This window comes from Mustela lutreola, chromosome 3 (assembly GCF_030435805.1).
Source record: "Mustela lutreola isolate mMusLut2 chromosome 3, mMusLut2.pri, whole genome shotgun sequence".
NCBI lineage: Eukaryota > Metazoa > Chordata > Mammalia > Carnivora > Mustelidae > Mustela > Mustela lutreola.
This window is the reverse complement of record NC_081292.1, coordinates 54,454,955-54,478,057: the sequence shown is the minus strand read 5'-3', so window position 1 is coordinate 54,478,057 and position 23,103 is coordinate 54,454,955. Positions and strand designations below refer to the sequence as shown.

Below are 23,103 nucleotides of genomic sequence, written 5' to 3'. Positions count from 1 at the left end.
TCAGGGTCCTGAGATTGAGCCCGTGAAGAGCTCTGCGCTTAGCTCAGAGTCCGCAAGGAATTCTCCCTCCCTCTCCCTCTGCTACCCTCCCCCAACCCCAGCTTGCTCGCTCTCTCTAAAATAAATAAATCTTTTTTTAAAAAGGAGGAAAAAAGAAAAGTATGGTGACCAAAAGCCACAGGAACTTTTAAATGTATTTATAATGTATCTGTCCTAAGAGCTCCTACTTAGAAATACAAAGAGTACAAATGCACCCAAGACACAGTATTCCTTCCATCTACACCTCAGAGAGATTTGCAGGCTTCTTATGCCCTGAGGGGTCCAGGGCACAGAGCCGGCTGATGACTGTTCTAGATCCTCTTTTATTTGGTATTTTAGGATCATGGTGTTCTTACTAAATGACTGCTTTGGGTGGTTTCTGTTTGTTTTAATGCTCTCTCCCCCTCCTTTTTTCTAATTAAAGCAAATTCTAAACTTGAGCACTAATGGGTACATTTTGGTTGTTCACTTGCATATGCATATATATATATATATATATATATATATATATATATATATATAATTTTGTTTTTAATATCATGAGCCCAATCTCCTACACTGCTATTAGGGATTGGAAAGAAAATTGTTTGAAATCTGCCTAGAGACATTGTCAACTTTCCCAAATGCTTTAACAGAAAACATCCAAAGGCAGAAATTACTGCAACTCGGAAAAGTGAAAGGAGGTGAAAAGAGATAAATTGAGAGTAGAAGAGAGCGAGAACAAGCTAGGCAAATCCTTCCATGAATCTCAAACCCTTGCGCACAATCACCAAAATCCACCTGAAGTCACAGAACTGCAATATCTGCTTCCATGGCCCCTTGTCACCTGGGCTTTACTCGGCCGCCCACCTCGAACTACCTATCGTGTGTAGCTTTTTTTTCTTTTTTTTAAACACTGAGTGATATGATTTGTCAGAGACAGAGAGAGTGAGAGCACACATGCACAAGCAGGGAGAGGGAGAAGCAGGCTTCCTGCAGAGCAAGGAGCCCAATCTGGGGCTCCAGGATCCTGACCAGAGCCAAAGGCAGATGCTTAACCAACTGAGCCACTCAGGCATCCTCCGTGTGTTGCTCTTGAGGCATTTTCTATGTGTAGGATTTATTAGTTAGGATGGAGGATGCCATCCTTTTAGGGGCCACACATAGGGGAGATCCCCCACATTACAGAGGTCCAAGGTGGGCCCCCAGGACAAGGAGAGGGCAGCAGGGGAGAGGGCTTCCCAGCCAACTGCTAACAGCTGCTTCCCAGTCCCCACTTTTAGAAACCAGCTCTAACCTGGTATCTTCAACATTTTTTCCCCGCCTGGAAATCCAAACCATCCCCAAAGGTCACTACAGCTACAAATAATGGTTAGAGGAATGTGGCTTCAGCACACTCTCTACTGTCGGCATGTACACAACTGAAAATACTTAAGACGCATGTTTCCTGCTGCATCCTTTACCGCTTCCTTCTCAAAGATCCACTCTGTAAACTTAAAACCTATTGTTCATTAATAAGGAAAAAATTAACTTCTAGGAAAATCTGCTTACTTCTGGTAAGTTTCAGAGTAGGTCATCTAGTGGTCTCCAGGCTTTCCCTGTAGAATGAGCGAACTGGCCTGGAGGACATGGTCGGGCTCCTGCTGCCCTGTGTGAGTATAAACGAAGACTTTCCCGGCCAGCACCCGGCCTTCAGAACGAGGTCATACTGACACCTGTGAAGAATGACTGCTTCCCGAGGTACAGCAACACTGAGGTCTTCTTTTCAAAAAAAAATCTCTTGCCTAGGTATTTCTGTCTGCTGCTCTCAGGACTCCAGAACAAAATCGAAGACGTCCACTAGCAGGGCCTTAAACACCATCAGGGCCTCAGATGCCTAAGCCTCATTTAACAAAGACAAAACTTAGGGGAGAAGGGTCCTTAATAAACCATACATCGATGGCCACAAGCAAAGACCTTCCAATTCTCCCTTTTTTGTGATTTATCAGCTCAATGAACTCAAAGTGATCAGAAGAACTCTAGTGTCTATCAAGTACCACCTTTAAAATCAAAGTTTTATGTATAAATAAACACATGCTAAATAGTTAATGAGCCATCTCTCTCTGCTTGGATTCTGCAACAGCTTTGTTTCACTAGTTTCAACACAGCAACACCATGGTAGCTCTTGACACTAATAATTTTAAAGACAACAAAGCCCAGGTCGTGTCCAAGTTTTGTTACAACAAATTTAACCTTAGAAAATTAATAGTTACCAAATTTCTGAAGAGTAGGTGATCCGGATGGAGACGAATTTCCACTTGGAGATAAGTAAAGATAGCTTTTGTTCACTCCTGTGTCAAAATCAAACGGGGACTGGTAATCTTCATCAAAATCCATCTCTCTACAGTCCACTCCAGAAAAACGCAGAACGCATCGTTTTATAAGTGCCTGGGACCCTTCAGTTGAATGTCGCTCTGGTCATAGTCCCATGCAACCTTGCTGAAGAAAGGAACCCCAGGGTCTGAAGACCCTGGCTTCTTGGCCCCGGTGTGCTATTTCCTTCTCAGAGCCTTTGCACCCTTAGGACAAGCAAGTCTGTTTAATAAATGACTTATCTGGAGCACCCTCAGGGCTCTATCCACCACCTGCTGTTAATATCAGTCAACAATGGACCCACCAGCACAGGGGAGCGGCGCTTTCACAGGTAAACAAAGGAGGGCCAGGTTCACCAGTATCTCCAGATGTACAAACAGTCCAAGCAAACGTCAGACACTGGCACAATTACAAGAAACCACATTTTTTTTTTTTAATAAACGGTCAGCTGACCACAACTACACCAGGGCGGACTTAATCTTCTAGGACAAGGAAGGATTACCAGTCAGTAATCTCCTACAAAAGCCATCGGGGTGATACTTTTTTCCATCCTGGATTACAACAGAGTCCTAAAAGCCAAGCTCCCAGGTTTAGCGATCAGCCTCCTAAGTACAACTTCCTCTAGAAATAAAGCTGTGTTTCCATTATTACTTTATCTAAAGTAACGTCTGGCTTAGTGTAACAAAACTTTCAATCTGTCCTCCCCCCTTCCCTCCTTTTCTCGTTCTTCCCCTTTCCTTCCCTGGAAAAACGGGGTTTTACTGACGTAGACATCCGAGAGACGAATCAACTCTGAAGGGAAAGCTCCCAGGATCCTGGCCCCCTCCCGGTGTGTGGCCACACCCTTGAAGGTCTGCAATTAACCTGCTCCAAAACAGGCAGGAGCCGCCTAACTGCCGCTCGCTGCCCACGCCCTGCAGAGTGCCTGGGTCTCAGGGACCTTGGAAGCAAGATTTCTAAGTCACCAAATTCATCTTCTTCGACACAAGTCTATTAGCAGATTCTTTCTGTGTTAACCATTGCCTTTGCTCAAGGGGTAGCTCTGGAAGGTTCTGCGGCTGTTGAATGAATGGCTCATCTACTATTAAGGAGGTAAAAATAAAGGCAATCCTTCTCTAGGTGGGCAATGGTCTGTCACAGCATTAACCAAAAAAGGCCATATTCTACCTCTGCAAATTGACCTGATAAAAATACACTCTCCCTGGATTGGAAGCAAATACAAAACCTAAAATATTTCAGTCATTAAAAAAACAAATCTGTGTCTACTGTATACAACATCTTTGCACCAAAACAGTCTACATTCATCTCAACTTAGGATTCATTTTCTATTTTGTTTCTCATGTTGTACTCTATTTTTGGCAAGACTTTATCTTGAGTTTTTAAAAGTTTATTTTCAACAACAAAAAAATCTGCCTTTTTCTTCTAAAATTTACCAGAATTTGCAACTATAAATGCTGTTAAGTTAGAAATGGAAAATAATGGTTTCTTCATTATTATGATTATTATTATTGTAAAAAAATGAATAGCCTGGCTTCTTAAAACCCAAAGTATCTCTTAATTGCGATGGGATGGGCATGGGATGGGTATCACATCTCTGGCCTAGAGTGTGGTTGACTGGCCTCTGGCCCTATGAATACCCTCTACATTTGGTCACTAAGTAACAGGTAGAAAAAACAGTTCTTCTCAATACTTCTTCTTCTTCTTAGAGCCACAGGCAGTAGGAAGTCTTAGGGACTGAATGTCAGTAGAAAGTCTTAGGGACTCAATGTTTGTGTCCCCTAAAATTCATATACTGAACCCTCACCCACAGTGATGGTAGTAGGAGGTGGGACCTTTGGGCAGTGATCAGGTTCAGACGAGGCCAGGAGAAGATCCCCTAGGATGGGATTAGCATCCTGGAACGAAGAGAGAGAGCTCTCTCTCTCGGCCATGTGAGGACATAAGATGACAGCATGTGCCAACCAGAAAAAGAGCTCTCACCAGGAATCTAATCAACTGGCACCTTGATCTTGAACTTACCAGTCTCCAGAACTGTGAGAAATAAATGTCTCTTGGTATAAGCCACCCAGTCTATAGGAATTTATTGTAGCAGCCCAAACTAAGACCAAAATCTAATACAGACACACATACAACACAAGCCACAGCCACCTCCACACTTTTCGCTAGCCCTCAAATGTCCCATGTCGTTGACCTTCAGCGGTGACATCCATGTTACACCCTCTGCCTGCGATGCTACCTTTTTTCTGCCTTCTGAAGTCCTTCAACCTTTGAGACTCAGGCAGAAATGCCACCTTTTCTTAGAAGCCCTCCCAGGTTCTATCCCTCGTCCCAGCACTCGCTCCAGCTGCAGCACACAGAAGGGGACATGTCCCCTTGCCAGTCCCCCTGTGCCTCCACATCCTCCCCCCTCTGGGCAGGCACTGCATTTTCTATGGTGACGCCTACTCTGAAGTTTGGGCTCTCATCAATGTGGCATGAAGAAAGCCAATAATGGCTCATGCGGACGCTGCACACCGTATTTGTCAATATGAGGATGGAGAATTTACGTGCCGTCTACAATTTTTACCCTACCTGCTTAGGAACAATCTTGCTATAACATCTTGTCTCTCTGAATCAGCTGTTCTCCAGTCAGATCCCAGTCAAGGCACCGTAGCAGGTAAGGAAAGTGAAAACAGAAGCCAAGAGGTGGGAAAAGCATGGGACATATTAAGGGAATGGCAAAAATTCAGTTGATGCAAGATTCGTGTATGGAGTAGAAGGAAGCGGTGAGACAGAAAAGATGGAAATGTAGCTTGAAGACAAACCGTTAAAGACCTGGAGTGACAACTTTTATACTTCACAGAACACGCAGCAAAAATTTGCTGAGGGTGTTTGAGCGAGGTTCAGACAAAACAAAATGTTTCACAAAGATGACTCTGGAAATGGACAGCAGGCTGCCCACAGGTAGAGGCTGAAAGGGCGGGGACTCAGAAAGTGTCTGCTGGCACAGCCCAAACAAGGAGGGAAGCCTTTGCATCTGTGACTAGTCATCACCAACTGTTGGAACTACTGGCCCAAAGTAGGAAAAACCAGGTAAGATTTGGTTCTGCCCTGCTGGACATTTCCACTGGGTATTCGAGAAGAACTTCAAAATCAACAAGCCTAAAACTGAATTCACCAGTTTTCCTGACCATATTCCCATCCCTAAATGCGCCATCCCGAGGAGGCCCAAGGCCTGACCTCACAGAAATCCCTGCCCAGTGTTCCTGCTCTATAAGGAGGCACCACCAGGAGCTGTTGATCCAACTTTTTTCCTGCTTTCCGTTTTCTTTGTCTTCTCTCACTGACCACACCCTACTTCAGACCCACCTGGAATGTTCTGGTGCAGACCAGCCAGCAAGATGCCTGCATATGGGGAAGACGCCCACAGGGCTCTCTATTTAACACTCTTTCTCTTGAGGAGTTTCCTGTAACCTGCTCCATGAGGGACTGTCTACCATAGTGCCGACTTACTCCCTGTCTTAGGCTTGGGCTTCAGATCTGGCACCGGCACGCAGCCTGGCCCCCTGGTTTACGGGGATGACCCAGACAGTGCCTACAACAGGTCTTCCCTGAAGATGACTGGATGAGTCATGGACAAAAGCAATAATGCCTGTAACCTGAGCTATCCGATGCCTGCTGGGAGGGGCCAAGGGTCTCTTTTCTCCTCCAGCCTAAAGGTGAGAGAACCACTGCCAAGTCTGGGCAGAGAGGAAAGGAGAAATGAAACAAGTAAGGGATGGGAGAAGCAGCATCTGAGCCCCCTGACCCAGCCATCCGGGGCGTCCCATGAAACCAGCACATTTCTATTCTGCTTACTTATGGTTAGAATTAGAAAGAGTCCCATAATACCTACTTTCCTACCATCTCCCACTATGGCCTCCCCATGTTTCAGCCAAACTTGATTTTCCTGTTTCTGGAAAACATCCTACGCTTGGTTTAGGCCATTTTCTCAAACTAGAATATCTCTTCTCTGTATTTTTACACCTGTCACATTTCTACCCACTAATCAAGCTCAACTTAGTAAGTAACACGTGAGTGGCATTAAGTATGAGGAATGTTCATTTTGGTGCTATCTAAAATAGGAAAAAAATAAATACAAATGCCTACTAACACTGAATTATTTAAATGCTGGATTTATTTCACGGAAGTGGAAATTATCCAAACATTAACATGATGATGTAGAAATGTACGGATTTTATAAGAAATGATCTTTTTTATACATTCAGTAAATAAATCAGGTTCCAAAAGGGTCTGTACTGTATGAGCCATAACTGTGTAATAATCGGAGAGAAACCAACCAAAAGAAAATGGGCAGAACAGATCTATCCTACAACCCCAGAAAAGTGTGTATGTGCTGTATTGCCAGCAGAGGGAGTCCATGAGCAGCTCATAAATTAATTGAGGGCAGCCAATACGATGCATACTACAGAACAGTAACCCATTAGATGACTCATGTTACTGCAAATAAAAATGGAGTAAGTAAAAATGACTATAAAGAATATTAAGTTCCTACCTGCCTATTAATACTTCACTCAAATATGTATGAGCAGGTTCTCCCTAATTTCAAGGGATATTTAGGGGAGAGCTTGATGTAAAAACTCCCCAACACGGGGCGCCTGGGTGGCTCAGTGGGTTAGGCCGCTGCCTTCGGCTCAGGTCATGATCTCGGGGTCCTGGGATCGAGTCCCACATCGGGCTCTCTGCTCAGCAGGGAGCCTGCTTCCCTCTCTCTCTCTCTCTCTGCCTGCCTCTCCGTCTACTTGTGATTTCTCTCTGTCAAATAAATAAATAAAATCTTTAAAAAAAAAAAAAAAAAACTCCCCAACACATACAACAATTCACTTGGAGGGGCCTTACAGGGCACACAGACAGATGATGTCATCACCAGTAGGAGAGGCAGGTCACTAATATCGGACACTGAGGACATGTCACAGTGACACAGCAGGCAGCTGGAAGGAGCTCCAGCTGGCCAAATATATGACAATTTCATCACTGATAGAATTAAGAATAGCAGTGGATTATAAATCACTGGAAAGAGAAATCCAGGAGTCCATATGTGATGCTTGACTCTGTGTGTCATTCCGACTGGGCCACAAAATACCCAGAGATTTGGTTAAACACTGTTGTAGTACGTCGGCAAGGGTGTTTGCGGATGAGAGGAACACTGGAATCGGTAGACATGGAGTAAAGCAGATTGCCCACCCCAACACGGATGTGCCCCCTCCAGTCTGCCTGAAGGCCTGCCCCAAAAGGAAAAAAGAAATTCTATGAAGGACATTACTGCTATCAGTTAGAAAAACTGGAATGGAAAGGCAGATTCAATCAAAGTATTTTATCAATATCAAATTTACTGAAGTTGAAACTGTCCTGGGGTTAGGTAAGAGAATATCTCTAATTCTTGGGAAATACAAACAGAAAAGATTTAGGAGTAAAGGGCCATGATGCATGCAACTTCCTCTCAAATGATTCAGAAACTATCCTGTGTGTGCACATATACGTACACAAAGAATGATAAAGCAGATGGGGTAACATGTTAACAGTCAATGAATATGCACAGAACATGCAACTGTTGGGGGCACCTGGGTGGCTCAGTGGGTTAAGCGTCTGCCTTTGGCTCAGGTCATGATCTCAGGGTCCTGGGATTGGGCTCTCTGCTCTGTGGGGAGCCTGCTTCCCCCCCCCTCTCTGCCTGCCTCTCTGCCTACCCGTGATCTCTATCAAACAAATAAAATCTTTTTTTTTAATTATTTTTATTTATTTATTTGTCAGAGAGAGAGAGAGCACAAGCAGAAGGACCGGCAGGCAGCGCAGGCAGAGGGAGAAGCAGACTCCCCACTCAGCAAGGAGCCCGATGCGGGACTAGATTCAAGGACCCTGGGATCATGACCCGAGCTGAAGGCAGCTGCTCAACCAACTGAGCCACCCAGGCGTCCTAATAAATAAAATCTTAAGAAACAAAAAACAAAAACCTATTCGTTAAAGTATTGGAATTGCAAACAGGTGATCGGCCTCCAAAGCCTGAGTCCTTCCTGGAGCAGGAGCAAGCTGGTTAAGCACCAGACGATGAGCCAAGACATGACATTCAAATGACCTGAGGATGTAATCACCAAGCAGAGTCCATGTCACAAACAGGCTCCAGGTGATGGAGGATGCGAGCACGTGCGATATGAGAAATACCTGTCTGGTTATTCACAGCACCCAGCACATGTGTTTGGTCTTCAGACACAGTTCCTGAAAATGCTTCAGACAGAGCTTTAAAGGTGAAATGGGTATCTCTCATTATTAAGGACCCCAACCAAAGGGAGCTGCGAGTTGCCAAAAAGGACCAGTCACGTGATTAGAGGGCTGGCCCTTTCCCTCCTACCCGCCCCCCCACCACGCCCACTGCGAAGGCTGGAGGACCTGCAGGTTCAATCAGATAAGGGCAGCCTTACACGATCTTGAGGACGGCAAATAAGCCTCCACAAAAACCGGAAAGGACCCAGCCCAGAAAGCTTCCAGGCTGGTGAACGCATGGCTTTGAGGACTGCCACATTCTGAGAGACCGTGGAAGCTCCATGCCCTTCTCACATACCTCACCCTATTTATCTCATCATCAAGCTGGTGAGTCATATCCCTTATCATACCCTTTAATAAGCTGGTAAATGTGTTTCCCTATGCTTTGTAAGCTGCTCTAGCACATTATTCAGACCTAAGGAGGAGGTAAATGGAACCTCCAATGTGTAGAAGGCCAGGTCAGAAGCACAGATAACAGCCTGGGGCTTATAACCAGCATCTAAAAGGGGTTGGGGGAGGTTGAAGGGACTGGAGTGACAGCTATTTCTGGGTAGACAGTGTCAGAACTGACTTGAGCTCTTGGAAACTTTGCTGGTGTGTCTGAGAACTGCTCAGTGTGGGTGTGGGGAACCTAATCCCCACACTGGAAGAGGGAACCCAAAAAGCACACAGGACCACACTCGGAGTAACAGTGAGGGAGGAGCTGAACTTAAATGGCAGGCTCAGGAATGTGAACGTGATTTTCTGTAATAATAAAACAACTATCGGTTTGCATTTATATCATCCTTACAGCCCCATGGGGTGGGAACTCTTCCATTTCCGAGTGGGAACTCTTCCACTTCCGGATGAGTGAATGCAGGGAACTGAGAAACGAGAGACACTGCCCTCAAGTCTCCTAGCAGTAATCCCCCTCACACTGCATCAAAGCAACGGGAGCCATCTCCAGTTATTAGCAATGGGAGGGAGAGGGTCAGAGCTGTACTTTTAGATCATTCCTGCCCCCGTATGAAGATGGATTACAGAGAGGAGATGGGAAATCAGTGAGACCATCGGCAGCAGCAAGGGTGTTAGGAAGTGAATTGTGTCCCACACAAATTTCATTATTTTCAAGCCCTAATCTCCAATGTGACTGTATCTTGCATATAGGGCCTTTAAGGAACTAATTAAGGTTAAATGGAGTCATAGGGCCCAATCCAAAAGGAATAGTATCCTTACAAGAAGAGGCCAAGACACCAGGAAAGCTCAGACGCACAGAGGAAAAGCCACATAAGGCCACAGCAAAAAGATAGCCATCTGCAAGCCCAAGAGAGAGACCTCACCAGAGTCAACTTTGCTGGCACCTTCATCTTGGACTTCCAGTCTCCAGCGAGAAAAGAAACTTCTGCTGTTTAAGCCACCCCATTAGAGATGACCTGCTACGGCAGCCTGAACAAAAAGACAAAGGGTATGTTCCCGGGAACAACAGTGGGAACAGAAAAGTAGAGACACATTGCAAGACACCACAGAGGGATCATAGACAGGTATGGCAACCCAGCTGGATGCCCCGGGGCGTGACAGAAAAGACCAAACTTGGCGACTCCCCACCAGGAGTTGTGAAAGTTGGGGGCTGCATTAAGAGGACGACAAAAGAGGAGCCGTGGAAGGAGGGTGGGATGCTCTAGATGACCAGAGAATGAGCTCCATTTTGGCAGCTTGGTTTATATTGCTCAGGAGATTTCTGAAGGTAAACTCTTGGATTCTGGGGCTCAGAAAAAGGTCAAGGATAAAGAGATCCATGTGGGAATCCCCAGAACCATCAAGGAAAAACCGAAGAGAAGAGCAGACCTATGAAAGAAAGAAAAAAGGCAGGAATACCTGCAAGTAGGAAGCAGATCAAAGAAGCTGCAAGGGGCAGGAAATGCCTTTTCATGATGGCAATGGTGATGATGATGGTGGTGTTGGCAGAAACAACAGTTACGACTCATCCCTAGAAAACTTTAACTATGCGCTAGACATTCTTCTTTGCCTTTCCTACCAACCAACCCTATGAGGAAGGATTTTTTCCTTGACTCTATTTTATATATGAGAAAACTAGGCACATGGAAGTTAATTAACTCCCCTGGGCACACAGCTAGTCAACGGTGAAGGTTGGTTTTGAACCTGGGTGGTCTGGCTCTAATGCTCTGTAGAAGCAAAAACCATGGAAGAGAAACCCAAGTGACCAACATCACAAGGACAACAGGAGGAAAGAAGTGGACAAGACCAAATGTTACAGAGACTTACAAAGAAGTCACTGGACCTGGGTATCCTGGGGATTATTTTAAGGAAATTTTAGCCAGAGTGATGGTACCTGACAGATAAGTAGAGGCCAGTGGAGGGAGAAGAAGGATGGAACTCTGAGAAGACAAGGTAGGGCTTGTGTGTTTGTAATGTTTGTGATGAAGAGACTCAGGAGGCAGATCAGGGATTGGGGCGGGGAGGGGGGGGGCTTCAATTCTAAAAGGAATCATTCTGGCTTTCTTCCACAAATGCTAGCCCTTGGGAGCAGGGGGAAGGAGGGTGGTCAGCCCTCAGATTAGAAACCACAGGAGAATTTTAGGAAATATTCCCCTATGGAAATGCCATTACTCTCTCTAGTTTTACTTTTTTACCCTAAGAGGAGAAAAGTCCATTTTAGCACAGTACAAGAAAACACCATCCTCTCTGGGACCCCCTCTCCAGAAGAAAAATGCATAAATTAGCAAACAATCTTCAAATAACTGAGACCTCAATGCATATACTCTAAGTGATAAAGGAGTTCTGACAAAGTACAAAGCCATGTACTTGACCCCACTGACTTGCAAAGAAATTCTCATGTGGCAGGAGCTAATATTCTAGGTGAACATTTTCCTACTCTCTTAAAATAATTGAAATTGAAGTTCATGTCCAACAGACAAGCCAGGGACCCTTTTTTCTTCCTAAAAAATGTTTTTTGACATATTAAAAGCGCAAGAGTTATGGGGTGCCTGGGTGGCTCAGTCATTAAGCATCTGCCTTCAGCTCAGGACATGATCCCAGGGTCCTGGGATTGAGGCCCGCATCGGGCTCCTTGCTCAGCGGGAAGCCTGCTTCTCCCTCTACCACTCCTCCTGCTTCTGTTCCCTCTCTCTCTGTGAAATAAATAAAATCTTTAAAAAGAGAGAGAGAGACAGAGTTACACTTATATAATGACAGTGAGACTCCATTTCCTCTCTAGACATAGGTTCTGGGTGAGCCCTTCACTGAGAACACCACAACCTGTTGAGAAATCTGAAGAATGCCTGAATTTTCTATCACCAAGGATTCAGAAGTCAGACTCCAAAATATACAAAAAGGTCTCACTCTTTCAATGAGGTCATCTCTCATCCATTCAGGACATGTTGCTGCCACTACTGCCCTCAGACTGAAGAGAGTTCATTATTAGCACACCAGAAAACAACGGAAAGTAGCTCAACATGTATCATATACCCAGGTAATTCATTTCCAACATACAGACTTTACTTTATAAATACAGTTTGAGTTCAAGTTTGATGGCCCCTCACAATGATGAGTGGTTTCTATGATTATAGGCTCATGTAGAAGGTCTCCAACCTGAGCCTCTCAAACTTTAATATGTTCACAAACTACCCAGGGACCATGTTAAGCAACAGATTCTGACTTAGGAGGTCTGGGTGGGGTCTGAGACTCTGCCTTTTGGACAACCTTGGGTGTTTACTGAAGCCTGCTTTAGATACCAGCTGCTAAGGGGGCCTTAGGATAAAAGATTGGACAAATTCTAAATACTTGTCACTCTACATGGCCTTAGCACTTTTCAAATATACATTTTTTAAATATAAGAGATTTCTGTAGCCAAAGGGGTTTTGCTTTTTGGTGTTGATTTGTTTTCCAGCTATTCTAACAGTGCACAAAGCAAGCCGGTTTGGAGAAGACAAATGGGCTATGTCACGACAGGGTGTACAACTGACGAACCTTTTCAAGAGGATAATTACTCCGAGTTTGGAATTAGGATATTATAACCAGTCTAGAACAATGGCTCAGTAATAAGGGGATGGAAGACCATTCCATCCAAGAGTAAGTACCAAGGATGTATGTAAGAGCAGGGTGGTCTCTATGGTTAGAGTATGGGAAGATAAAGAGGTTTTGCGCCCAAGCAACATGTTTCCCATTTGCTGACAGAGTTTGCTGACAGAGCTCCGCAGGGGTCTATAAACACAACCGACCGTCAGAACCCTGAAACAAATAAATGAACGGGTGGATCAAATTTTAATTTGGAAAAACTTCCACGATGCTTACACGGCTGTTTTCAGCAACTAGAGGCTCCAATGAAACATTTCTCCTTAAGGGAATGAGAGTTGTTTTAGAATAGTAGGCACTTACTGAAAATTAACATTTGAGTATGAACTTCAATCATCAGCAAGCAGAGGCATGGCAGAGTATACCAAGCATGCTCAAAATACCCTACTGCCAAGCCAGACATTAAGGCAACTGAGCCTGCTTCTAATTATAATGGGGGGAGCACACAGCATAAATATTGCCCATTTTTTTCCTAAATTTTATTACTAAGGAATAGTCTTATGCTAAAATGTATAGCATTTCTATCTGAACCTGCTAGTCTGGCTAATGCATGATATTGCATCTCTAATTACAAATTTCACATATTTTCCTTTTTCAAGACAACAGCAGAATACCAATGCTACAGGTATATTCAAGGACAGCCCATTACCTTGAAACCAAATCGGTAACTAGAAGACTTTGAAAGTAAGCCAGTCTTCTGATTCAAAACTGAGGGCCAAACAGGGATTTTTTTTTTTTTTTTTTTTTTAAGTATCTCAGTAACAACCATTCTTACCGTTAAGGCTTCTTACTGACTCGTTTTTAGAAAAAGTCATTACCAAACAGTTATTTCTTAAAACAGCATATAATTTTATTCATTCCAGTAAATTCTCTCAGTGGTAAAAGGAAGGGATAATCCAAGGTGCAATGGGAAAGGAGCATACGGTAGAAAAAATGTTTCCCAAAGAAGTATCCAGAACTATGAAATCAGGCAATTTCTGTTCTATTGTCCCTGAAAGATCAAAATAAAGAGCTATGTGTATGATTCAATAATTGTACTTAATATGGCTAAGATTGCTGACTAATCACTGAACAGATTTCCTTATTCCTGCACACATAGACAGACTACATTCCCCTACTGTTAGATGTGGCCATGTGACTCAGCTCCAGCCAAACGAAATGATATTTATCTAACATGAGGTTAGATAAATAATAAAGATTGCTGATAGCTACTGATATTTGGAGGTCTTTACCACAGCAAAATTTAGAGGGAGCTAATAGAAATATTTTGCCAGGGACACCTGGGTGGCTCAGTGGGTTAAAGCCTCTGCCTTCAGCTCAGGTCATGATCCCAGGCTCCTGGGATCAAGCCCCACCTTGGGATCAAGCCCCACATCAGGCTCTCTGCTCACCAGGGAGCCTGCTTCCCTTTCTCTCTATCTGTCTGCCTCTCTGCCTTATCGTGATCTCTCTGTCAAATAAATAAATAAAGATCTTTTAAAAAAAATTTTAAAAACTTTAAACCGACCATATATCCCTGGATGAACAAGTTTTAGAAAACACTGTTGGTTGCACAGCAATCTAAATGTAATTAGTGTGGCAGAACTATGTGCTTTTGGTGGATAGAAATCACAAATTTGTGTTAGATACAGATTTCACCACAATAAAAAAAAAGATCATATAATTTTAAGGGTTGAGACAGTCATTCACACTTGAAATTACTACCAGAAAGACTAAAATAAGAAGTTCCAATTGGGGGGCGCCTGGGTGGCTCAGTGGGTTAAGCCGCTGCCTTCGGCTCAGGTCATGATCTCAGAGTACTGGGATTGAGTCCCGCATTGGGCTCTCTGCTCAGCAGAGAGCCTGCTTCCCTCTCTCTCTCTGCCTGCCTCTCCATCTACTTGCGATTTCTCTCTGTCAAATAAATAAATAAAATAAAATAAAATAAAAAAAAAGAAGTTCCAATTGGAGCAATTGGGCAGAGAGATGGGAACATAGCTACCATGAGTGAGAAGTATTTAAACATCTTAATATTCATAAAAATCTTAATATTAATACTTAATAGTATTAAACATCTTAAATATTCTTTCCCGAGTACACAATCAAGACCTCTGTGTCCCTACTTGTTCAGAAAATGTTTCTAGTGAACAACAAGAAGATCCTGGCAGAGGTAGGCTGGTGAGGCTGTCCCACTACGGAGGCCATAGTGAGTGAGAGAACAGTCACGAGGGAACAAGAGGGCATCATCACCAGGCCAGTAACCCATTTCAGATCCTGCCATCAAGTTCCCTAGTATTTACATGGATGAGTTGAAACCTTAGGTCCACACAAAACCCTGCACACAGATGGTCACAGAAGCTTTACTCATAACCACCAAAAACTGTGAGCAATCAAGATGTCCATCAGGTGAATGGATAAACTCGTGCATCTAGACACTAGACTAGTATGCAGCAAAAAAAAAAAGAAAAAAAAAAAAGAAAGAAATGAGCTATAAAGCCATGAAAAGACACAGAGGAAACTTAAGGCATATTGCTCAGTGAGAAGATCCAGTCTGAACCATACTGTATGGTTCCAACTGTATCACATTCTGGAAAAGCCAGAACTAGGAACACAATAAAAAGATCAGGGGTTGCCAGGGGTTCCAGAGGAGGCCGGGGTAACAGGCAGAGCACAGTGGATCTGCAGGGCGTGGAGCTGACTCTGACACTGTAATGGTGGATACATGACATGTGTTTGCCCAAATCCACTGAAATGCACAACCCAAAGAGTGAGCCCTAATGTAAACTGTGGACTTTAGTTAGTAATAATGTACCAATACTGTTTAATAGTTAGAATGTGTACCACACAAATGCAAGATGTTAATAAGGGAAACTGGAAGGGAAAGTGGATATGGGAACTCTGTATTATCTGCTCAATTTCTGTTAACCTATGACTGTACTACAAAAATCATCTGTTACTTTAAATTTAAAAAAAAAACAACAACAAACATGTTTTACTTACTTCGCTGTTCTGCCCAGGGGAGAACACCAAGGGCACTGAAACTCACCTGCTTGGACTATCACCAAGGTTTCGAAAGTATCTCAAGGACCATCCCACAAAGCACACTTATTTATAGTTTCCAGGGCAGGCCTGAGCTCATGATGCAAGAAATGACTTAATTACCAAACTCCATTATTAATGTAAAGTAAACAATCACCTGAGCAGTCTAGTTAAATTCCTCTCATATATTAAAAAAAAAAAAAAAAAAGTGGTTTGAGTATCAGCTTCCTAGCCAAAGAGCTACAAATATATGGTATACTTGCATTTTCAAAGAATCCCGTACCACAGGTGAAAGGTGGCTCGCAAACTAGCTATTGGTCTAACACATTTCTTAAAACTAAACAGAAACAGAATTACTTCGGTAACTTCAATACAGAAGTAAGACACCACGTTTGAGGCCCACACTAAACCCTCAGTCTTTTCCTCTTGGCAAAATTCAGTAAAAACAGTCAAGCAAGATGGCAGACCCATCACAGCCCAAAGATACAATTAATATTGGCAGCCCTTGTAGCTTTCTGTGGGTTTCTAAGGAGGCAGGGGAGACCCCAGGATGTCCAATAAGTGGGGTTCTAAACATTTAACCAGCATGCTGATCAAAACAGAGAGCAATTCCAATTTAGATCCTCCTCCATAACAGGATTTGATTTAGCGAGATAATCCTCCGGAGGAATCTGGCCTCTGAGTTTTGAGAAGCAGAAATCAAAGGCAGTAAGCGTACGGGGCGCGATGACACACAGACACCAGCTCAGAAAAGACCAGACACCATGGTAACACTTGTCTCAATCGGAAGATGACGGCTTTAAATAAGCTGATCGGCGCCCTGACGGTTTTTCTCTGCCACATTCTCTTACTTTTTAACAAAAACAGAAACACTGTTCCAACTGACTTCTCTTTATAGAGTTTACTCTGCTGCTTCAGAACTAGCAGTGGGAGAAAAGCAGGCAGACAGCACTTCCAGCTAAAAACCAATAGAGTTTCTATAACAGAAACTAGAAGCCACTTCATGGAGAAACTCCCCGAAACAGGGCTCCTTCAGGCTACTGGGGACAAAACGGTTCCCCACGCGGCACCTCAGAAATGGGCAAGAGTTACCTCCTCCCGGCCTGCTTAGCCAGCTGTCTGTTGGGTGCTGTGCTGAGTACTACAGTGCTATGCTTTGTATTCTATGTATCTTAGCACCAGGAAGCCAGCCAACAACATACTTAGTGGGGGCATAGGGAGAAGGCAGAGATGATCTAGACAACAAATGAGCACAAAATAGAAGTAAATTGGGCAACCACATGTTGAAACACATGTGTGTGACAGCTGAGGGCTCCAAGATATTGGAAAGGAAGGTGCATCTCAGAACTTCAGACAAAAAACTATCTAAGGCTTTTAAACAAATGATTCCAAAATTCAGCAGCTTAAAACATCAACCATGTATCACGTCACAGTTTGGGAAAGCCAGGTGTCAGGGAACAGCGGAGCTGGGCATTTCTAACTCGGGGTGTCTCACAATATTGCAGGGAAGGCCTCGGCCAGGGCTACAAGTTCCGAGGTCTTTATGGAGCTGGAGGTAGCCACAGAAATGCAGCAGACTGTAAAGTGTACATTTTCAAAAGAAAAGGGCTGAATATAACTGGAAGATATGTTATGGAAGGGGCAAGTGCTCTGGAGTCAGGCAGAGGGGGGCCATCAATCACAATTCCACAGCTCACTGGCTGTCTCCCCTTTGACAAGTTTCTTTGTCAGCATAAGCCTCAGTTTTTCTCATCTGTAAAGTGTGCTAATACCTACCTCTCTCCACAGGGCTGTTGCAAACTGCCTACAAAGTGCTTAGCATAGGCACCCCATAAACAATGGCATCTGTTGCTAATAAACCACTCTATCTGGAAAATTAAAACATTAATTGACTCGTATTCCAACAAAAATCACCGTACATTATTACTATAGCTTTGGAAGTATTAACATTATATCCTCTAGAACATGGGCAAATGAGCCGCGCAAGGTGACTACAAGAGATGGAGATTACAACTGGCCTCACCTTCAGAGATTATAGTTCAGCAGAAACAAAAACAATTGTATCTAAAACTAAGTGCTTACAATGTGAAAAGCAGTGTTCTAAATGCTTCACATAAATTAATGTATTCAATCCTCCCAGCACTATGAAACAGATATTATCAGTACCATGATCATTATTCCCATTTTACAGATTAGGAAACTGAGGCACAGAAAGGTTATCTATCTTGCCCAAGATGACTGAACTAAGTAAGAGACATATTTAGAATTTGAACCCAAACAGACTATCTCATGCTTCCATTCTTAACCATTATCCTATCTTCAAGGTTAGTCTAGGGTAGGGCCCAAGCATCCATTTTTTTTTAAAGATTTTATTTATTTATTTGACAGAGATCACAAGTAGGCAGAGAGAGAGAGGAGGAAGGAGGCTCCCCACTGAGCAGAGAGCCGGATGCGGGGCTCGATCCCAGGACCCTGGGATCATGACCTGAGCCGAAGGCAGAGGCTTTAACCCACTGAGCCACCCAGGTGCCCCGGCATCCTCATTTTTAACTTGTAACCCACATGATTCTGATATAGAAAGTTCATGAATACACTTAAAGAAACACTGGACTGTTGGTAGTAAAGATCAGTTTATAGAAACCGTATCACTCCTAAACTTAAAAAAAACAAAATGGAGCTTATCAGGCTAGGTAACTACTGGACTTCTTTGCTAAGGGACAAGGATACACAACCAAATGGAAAAGTACTTCCACTTCCAACTAAAGCATGGAATCAGTCCATGCAGGTGGTCTTCCTGCCTCCAGACTCTCCAACCCCTCTCTCCATTCAGTGCCAAAGAACCTGGCTTCCTAGATTGTTCTCCTTAATGAAGTACCAGATTCTATCATGTGCTACCTTCTCCCTGAAGCCTACCTTGACTACCCATTTAAAATCACTATGCTCTTTCCCACCCCTCCCCCACACACATTACAACGCTCCTTGATTCTGCTCTATTTAATGCTTCAATAGCAAACATTAACCAACACACTACATAACATACTTACTATGCATAATGAGTATTGATTATTTTCCCACCATTAGAACATAACTTACATAGGAGGAATAATTTGTTTTACTCGTTTGGTTTATTTTGCACATTAATATATCCCTAAGTGCCTAGAACAGTGCCTGACACAAATGAATATTTATTAAATGAATGTCTAACTCTAAACCTTTCAGTAGCTCCCCAATGGTTATCATATAAAGTCCAAGCATCCTCTCAAGAATTCTGGATACTAACTAACCTTTCCCCATCCTTAATCCTCTTAAATCAGACTCAGAAATCCAGGGAATCAGCATTTGCCTTTGTTCATATACCACTGGTTTCAGGAATGCTTTGCCCTACAATACAGCTTCAACCATCAACATCACACGTTTCAGCCATTCTCCAAGGCCTCTGAAGTGGTGGCTTTTTCAAACATTTCTCTGAATTCATGGCATAACAAGGTCCACTCCAAGCAGACAATTTCTGGATATCCTATTAATCTACCTGCAGAGAAGAGAACTATTCACTAATTCCCATACTCTCTATGTCCCAACATCACAACCTGATTACCTGGCTGATACGGTTTCTTCTATTCTCTATGAATTTTTACAATAAAACCCATCAACTGAAGTAAACCAAGCATATCTGTTTCTTTAAGCCTAACAGAGCCTAATAACACAGGAGGCAGCAATGAACAGTAGTTAAGGACATGAACTTGATACAAGCCACAACCAGAAAGGAAAAGGTAGATAAATATAACCACACAAAAATATAGAACATCTACAGAACAAAGCTATCCAACAAGTCTAAAAGAAACTATGAACAGGGAAAACATATTTAGAGGACATCTCACAAAGTCTAATTCCCTTAATGTAACAAACATTTGTTAAGATCAATAACCCAATAAAAAAGTGATGGATATAAAATTAGTTCTAGAGAAATATAAATAGCCAATATATGAAAAAAAATCCTTAATCTCATTAATGAGTATAAATCAAAATAAGACAAAAGTTACATCATTCTCAGTGCTGGCAAGACTCAAAACAACTTTAATACGCACTGAGTGCAAACTCAGGAAGATCTGTCAATAACTAATACTGATCGTAACACACACAACATCCCTTTTACCCAGCAAATCAAGTACTAAAAATTTCCCCTCAGACACACAGTATCACCAAAAATACACCAAAATACAGTTTAAAAATACTACTTAAGACATTATTTATAAATGTTATTGGTCAAAAACATTTTATGGAATACTATGTGGTTGGGCCTCTGCCTTCGGCTCGAGTCATGATCCCAGGGTCCCGGAATTGAGCCCCACATTGGGCTCTCTGCTCAGCGGGGAGTCTGCTTCCCTTCCTCTCTCTCTGCCTGCCTCTCTGCCTACCTGTGATCTCTGTCAAATAAATAAATAAAATCTTAAAAAAAAAAAAAAAGATTTAAATATAAGAGCTTAGGGGCGCCTAGGTGGCTCAGGGGGTTGAGCCTCTGCCTTTGGCTCAGGTCATGATCCCAGGGTCCTGGGATCGAGCCCCACATCGGGCTCTCTGCTGGGCAGGGAGCCTGCTTCCCCCTCTCTCTCTGCCTGCCTCTCTGCCTGCTTGTGGTCTCTGTCTGTTAAATAAAAAAAAAATATATATATATATATATATATATATATATATATATATATATATATAAACTATATAAACTTAAACTATAAAACTCTTAGAAGAAACACAGACTTAAACTACAGGGCCTTGGATTAGGCAATGGTTTCTTAGATATGATACCAGAAGTGTAAGCAAAAAAAGAAAAGATAAATCCAAATAAAAAATAAAAACTTTTATACTTCAAGAACACTACTATGTGTAAGTGAAAATCCAAGACACAGAATGGTTAGAAATATTTGAAAATCATGTATCTGTTAAGGACTTGTATCTAGAATATATAAAAACCTCTCACAACTCAATGAGAAGACAACCCAATTTAAAGGATCTGAATAAACATTTTTCCAAAGAAGATATACAAATAGCCAGTAAGTACAGAAAAAAGTCAACATCATTAGCCATCAGTGAAATGGAAACTGAAACCACAGTGAGATACCACTTCAAACCTACTAGAATGACTGTAATCAAAAAGACAGTACTAAGTAGTATTAGTGAGAATATGAGGAAACTAGATTCTTCATACAGTGCTGGTAGGAATGTAAAATAGTGCAGTCACTTAAGCAGACAGTTTAGCCGTTTCTCAAATGTTAAACAGTGAGTTACCAGATAACTCGGCAATTGCAATCCTAGGTATATCCCTTAAAATAAATGAAAACATACATTCACACAAATATACAGGAGTACTCAAAATAGCCAAAAGTAGAACTAGCTCTAAATGCTCATTAACTGATGAATGGATAAATAAAATGTGATATATCTCTATAGTGGAATATTATTTGACAATAAAGAAATTCAGTACTGATCCATGCTCTATCATGGATGCAGCTTGAAAAGAGGCTAAGAGAAAGAGACAAGTGACAAAAGACCACATATGTATAAATCCATTTTTATGAAATGTCTAGGACAGGCAAATCTGTAGGACGTAGGTTATAGCTGCTTATGGCTGGGGCAGCAGGGGTAAAGAGTCACTACTAATGGGTAGGAAGTATCTTTGGGGTTGATGTTCTAAAACTGATTGTATTAGAGAATGCACACATGTATACTTAAAAAAACACTGAACTGTACACTAAATGAGTGAGTTGTATGACATGAGAATTTTATCCCAATAAAGTTGTTATAGGGTTTTGGGTTTTTTTTAAAATTTTTTTATTTATTTGACAGAGAGGTAGAGAGCACAAGTAAGCAGAGTGGCAGGCAGAGGGAGAGAGAGAAACAGGCTCTCTGCTGAGCAGGGAGCCTGACATGGGGCTCAATCCCAGGACCTTGGAATCATGACCTGAGCTGAAGGCAGCTGCTTAACCAACTGAGCCACCCAGGTGCCCCAAAGTTGTTATAGGTTTTAAAAAGCAAGGTAAAGAATACTATATAGTACATATAGTATGACCCATTTGTATGCATTTTTACCCATGGCAAGTGTGTTTGCTGGAACAGGGACAGAAATTTTCTGGGGAAAAAAGTCAAGAAACGTAAGATTAATTAACAAATCACCATCAGACTCTGGAGAATTAACTAAAGAAAGAAGAATTTCAGTTTTTACTTCATCCCTTGTTGTTCACTGAAAATCCATTTTATACCATATAAAAGAAAATGTAAACTTTTTAAACTTAAAAGAGTATGAGTTTGGTATGGTAATTAAAACCGCACAGTATGGGCTTAAGAATAAACATACAGATCAGTGAAAAATCTGAAGTCCAGAAACATATCTCTGTACACAAAGGAATTTAATATAGGACAATAGTACAGCAGAGAAAAGATAAACTGTTCCTTAACTCACACCAGAAATTCCATATGAAATATGCCCAATGAAAATGTTAGAAAAACTGTAGGGGTAACACTCTACCCTATAACTATAAACTATTTTCATAGTAAGTGATGGCTTCTCTAAGATAAAAAATCCAAAAGTTACTAAAAGACTGACAAATTTGGTTCCATACAAATTTAAACTCTGTTACGATAAAAGACAATTAAGTTGAAAGACAAGTCATAGCCGGCAAGAAAATATTTACAACAGATGGAAGCTTACCTACTTTGCATATACATATAATAACAATTCAGCTTATGGTACCTTAACATAATAAAATTAAAATTAATTTAAAATTTTAACAAAATGGATGGGTTAGATTACAGGTTTATTGTAAAAGTTACTAATGGGACTTAAATACAATATATGTATACAAGTGAAGTGCAGCTGTAATCTTAAAAATGGTTTGTATTGTTTTGTTTTTAAGATTTTATTTATTTATTTGACACAGACACAGCAAGAAAGGGAACGCAAGCAAGGGAGTGGGAGAGGGAGAAGCAGGCTTCCCGCTGGGCAGGGAGCCCAAAATGGGGCTCGATCCTAGGACCCTGGGATCATGACCTGAGCCGAAGGCAGATGCTTATCGACTGAGTCACTCAGGCGCCCCAAATGGTTTGTATTTTCATCAACAGTCATCTGACCCTCTTCAGTGAACAATATAAAACAATGTTTATAATTATTTCAGCTAAAAAACTCAGGGAAATATTTTTCAGTAAGCAGGTTTTCTTCAATAACCATATGCCTCACAACAGAGATATACTAATGTGGTGTTAAAAACAAAAAAAATCTGCACTAAAAGAAACATTCAAATTCATGTTGGTTTGTTCTTCCTCTATCCACACAAATTTATGAATATATCCAGCTAAGTA

The 23,103-nt window shown here is 42.1% G+C and overlaps 1 protein-coding gene across 6 annotated transcripts in view; it reads right to left on the bottom strand.

The window, feature by feature from the left end:
- Positions 1–23,103, bottom strand: part of TPD52 (tumor protein D52) — a 102,706-nt gene that overhangs the window by 35,987 nt on the left and 43,616 nt on the right. For 2 of the 6 annotated variants that reach the window (XM_059166151.1, XM_059166156.1), the window contains exon 1: positions 2,271–2,530. The exons of 2 other annotated variants lie outside the window; for them this stretch is intronic. In XM_059166151.1, coding sequence (XP_059022134.1) covers positions 2,271–2,394 — 124 coding nt within the window. In that variant the 5' untranslated portion in view covers positions 2,395–2,530. Of the gene's footprint in view, positions 1–2,270; positions 2,532–23,103 lie in introns of those variants that run through there. 2 more of the 6 variants (XM_059166150.1, XM_059166154.1) reach the window with 2 other exon arrangements.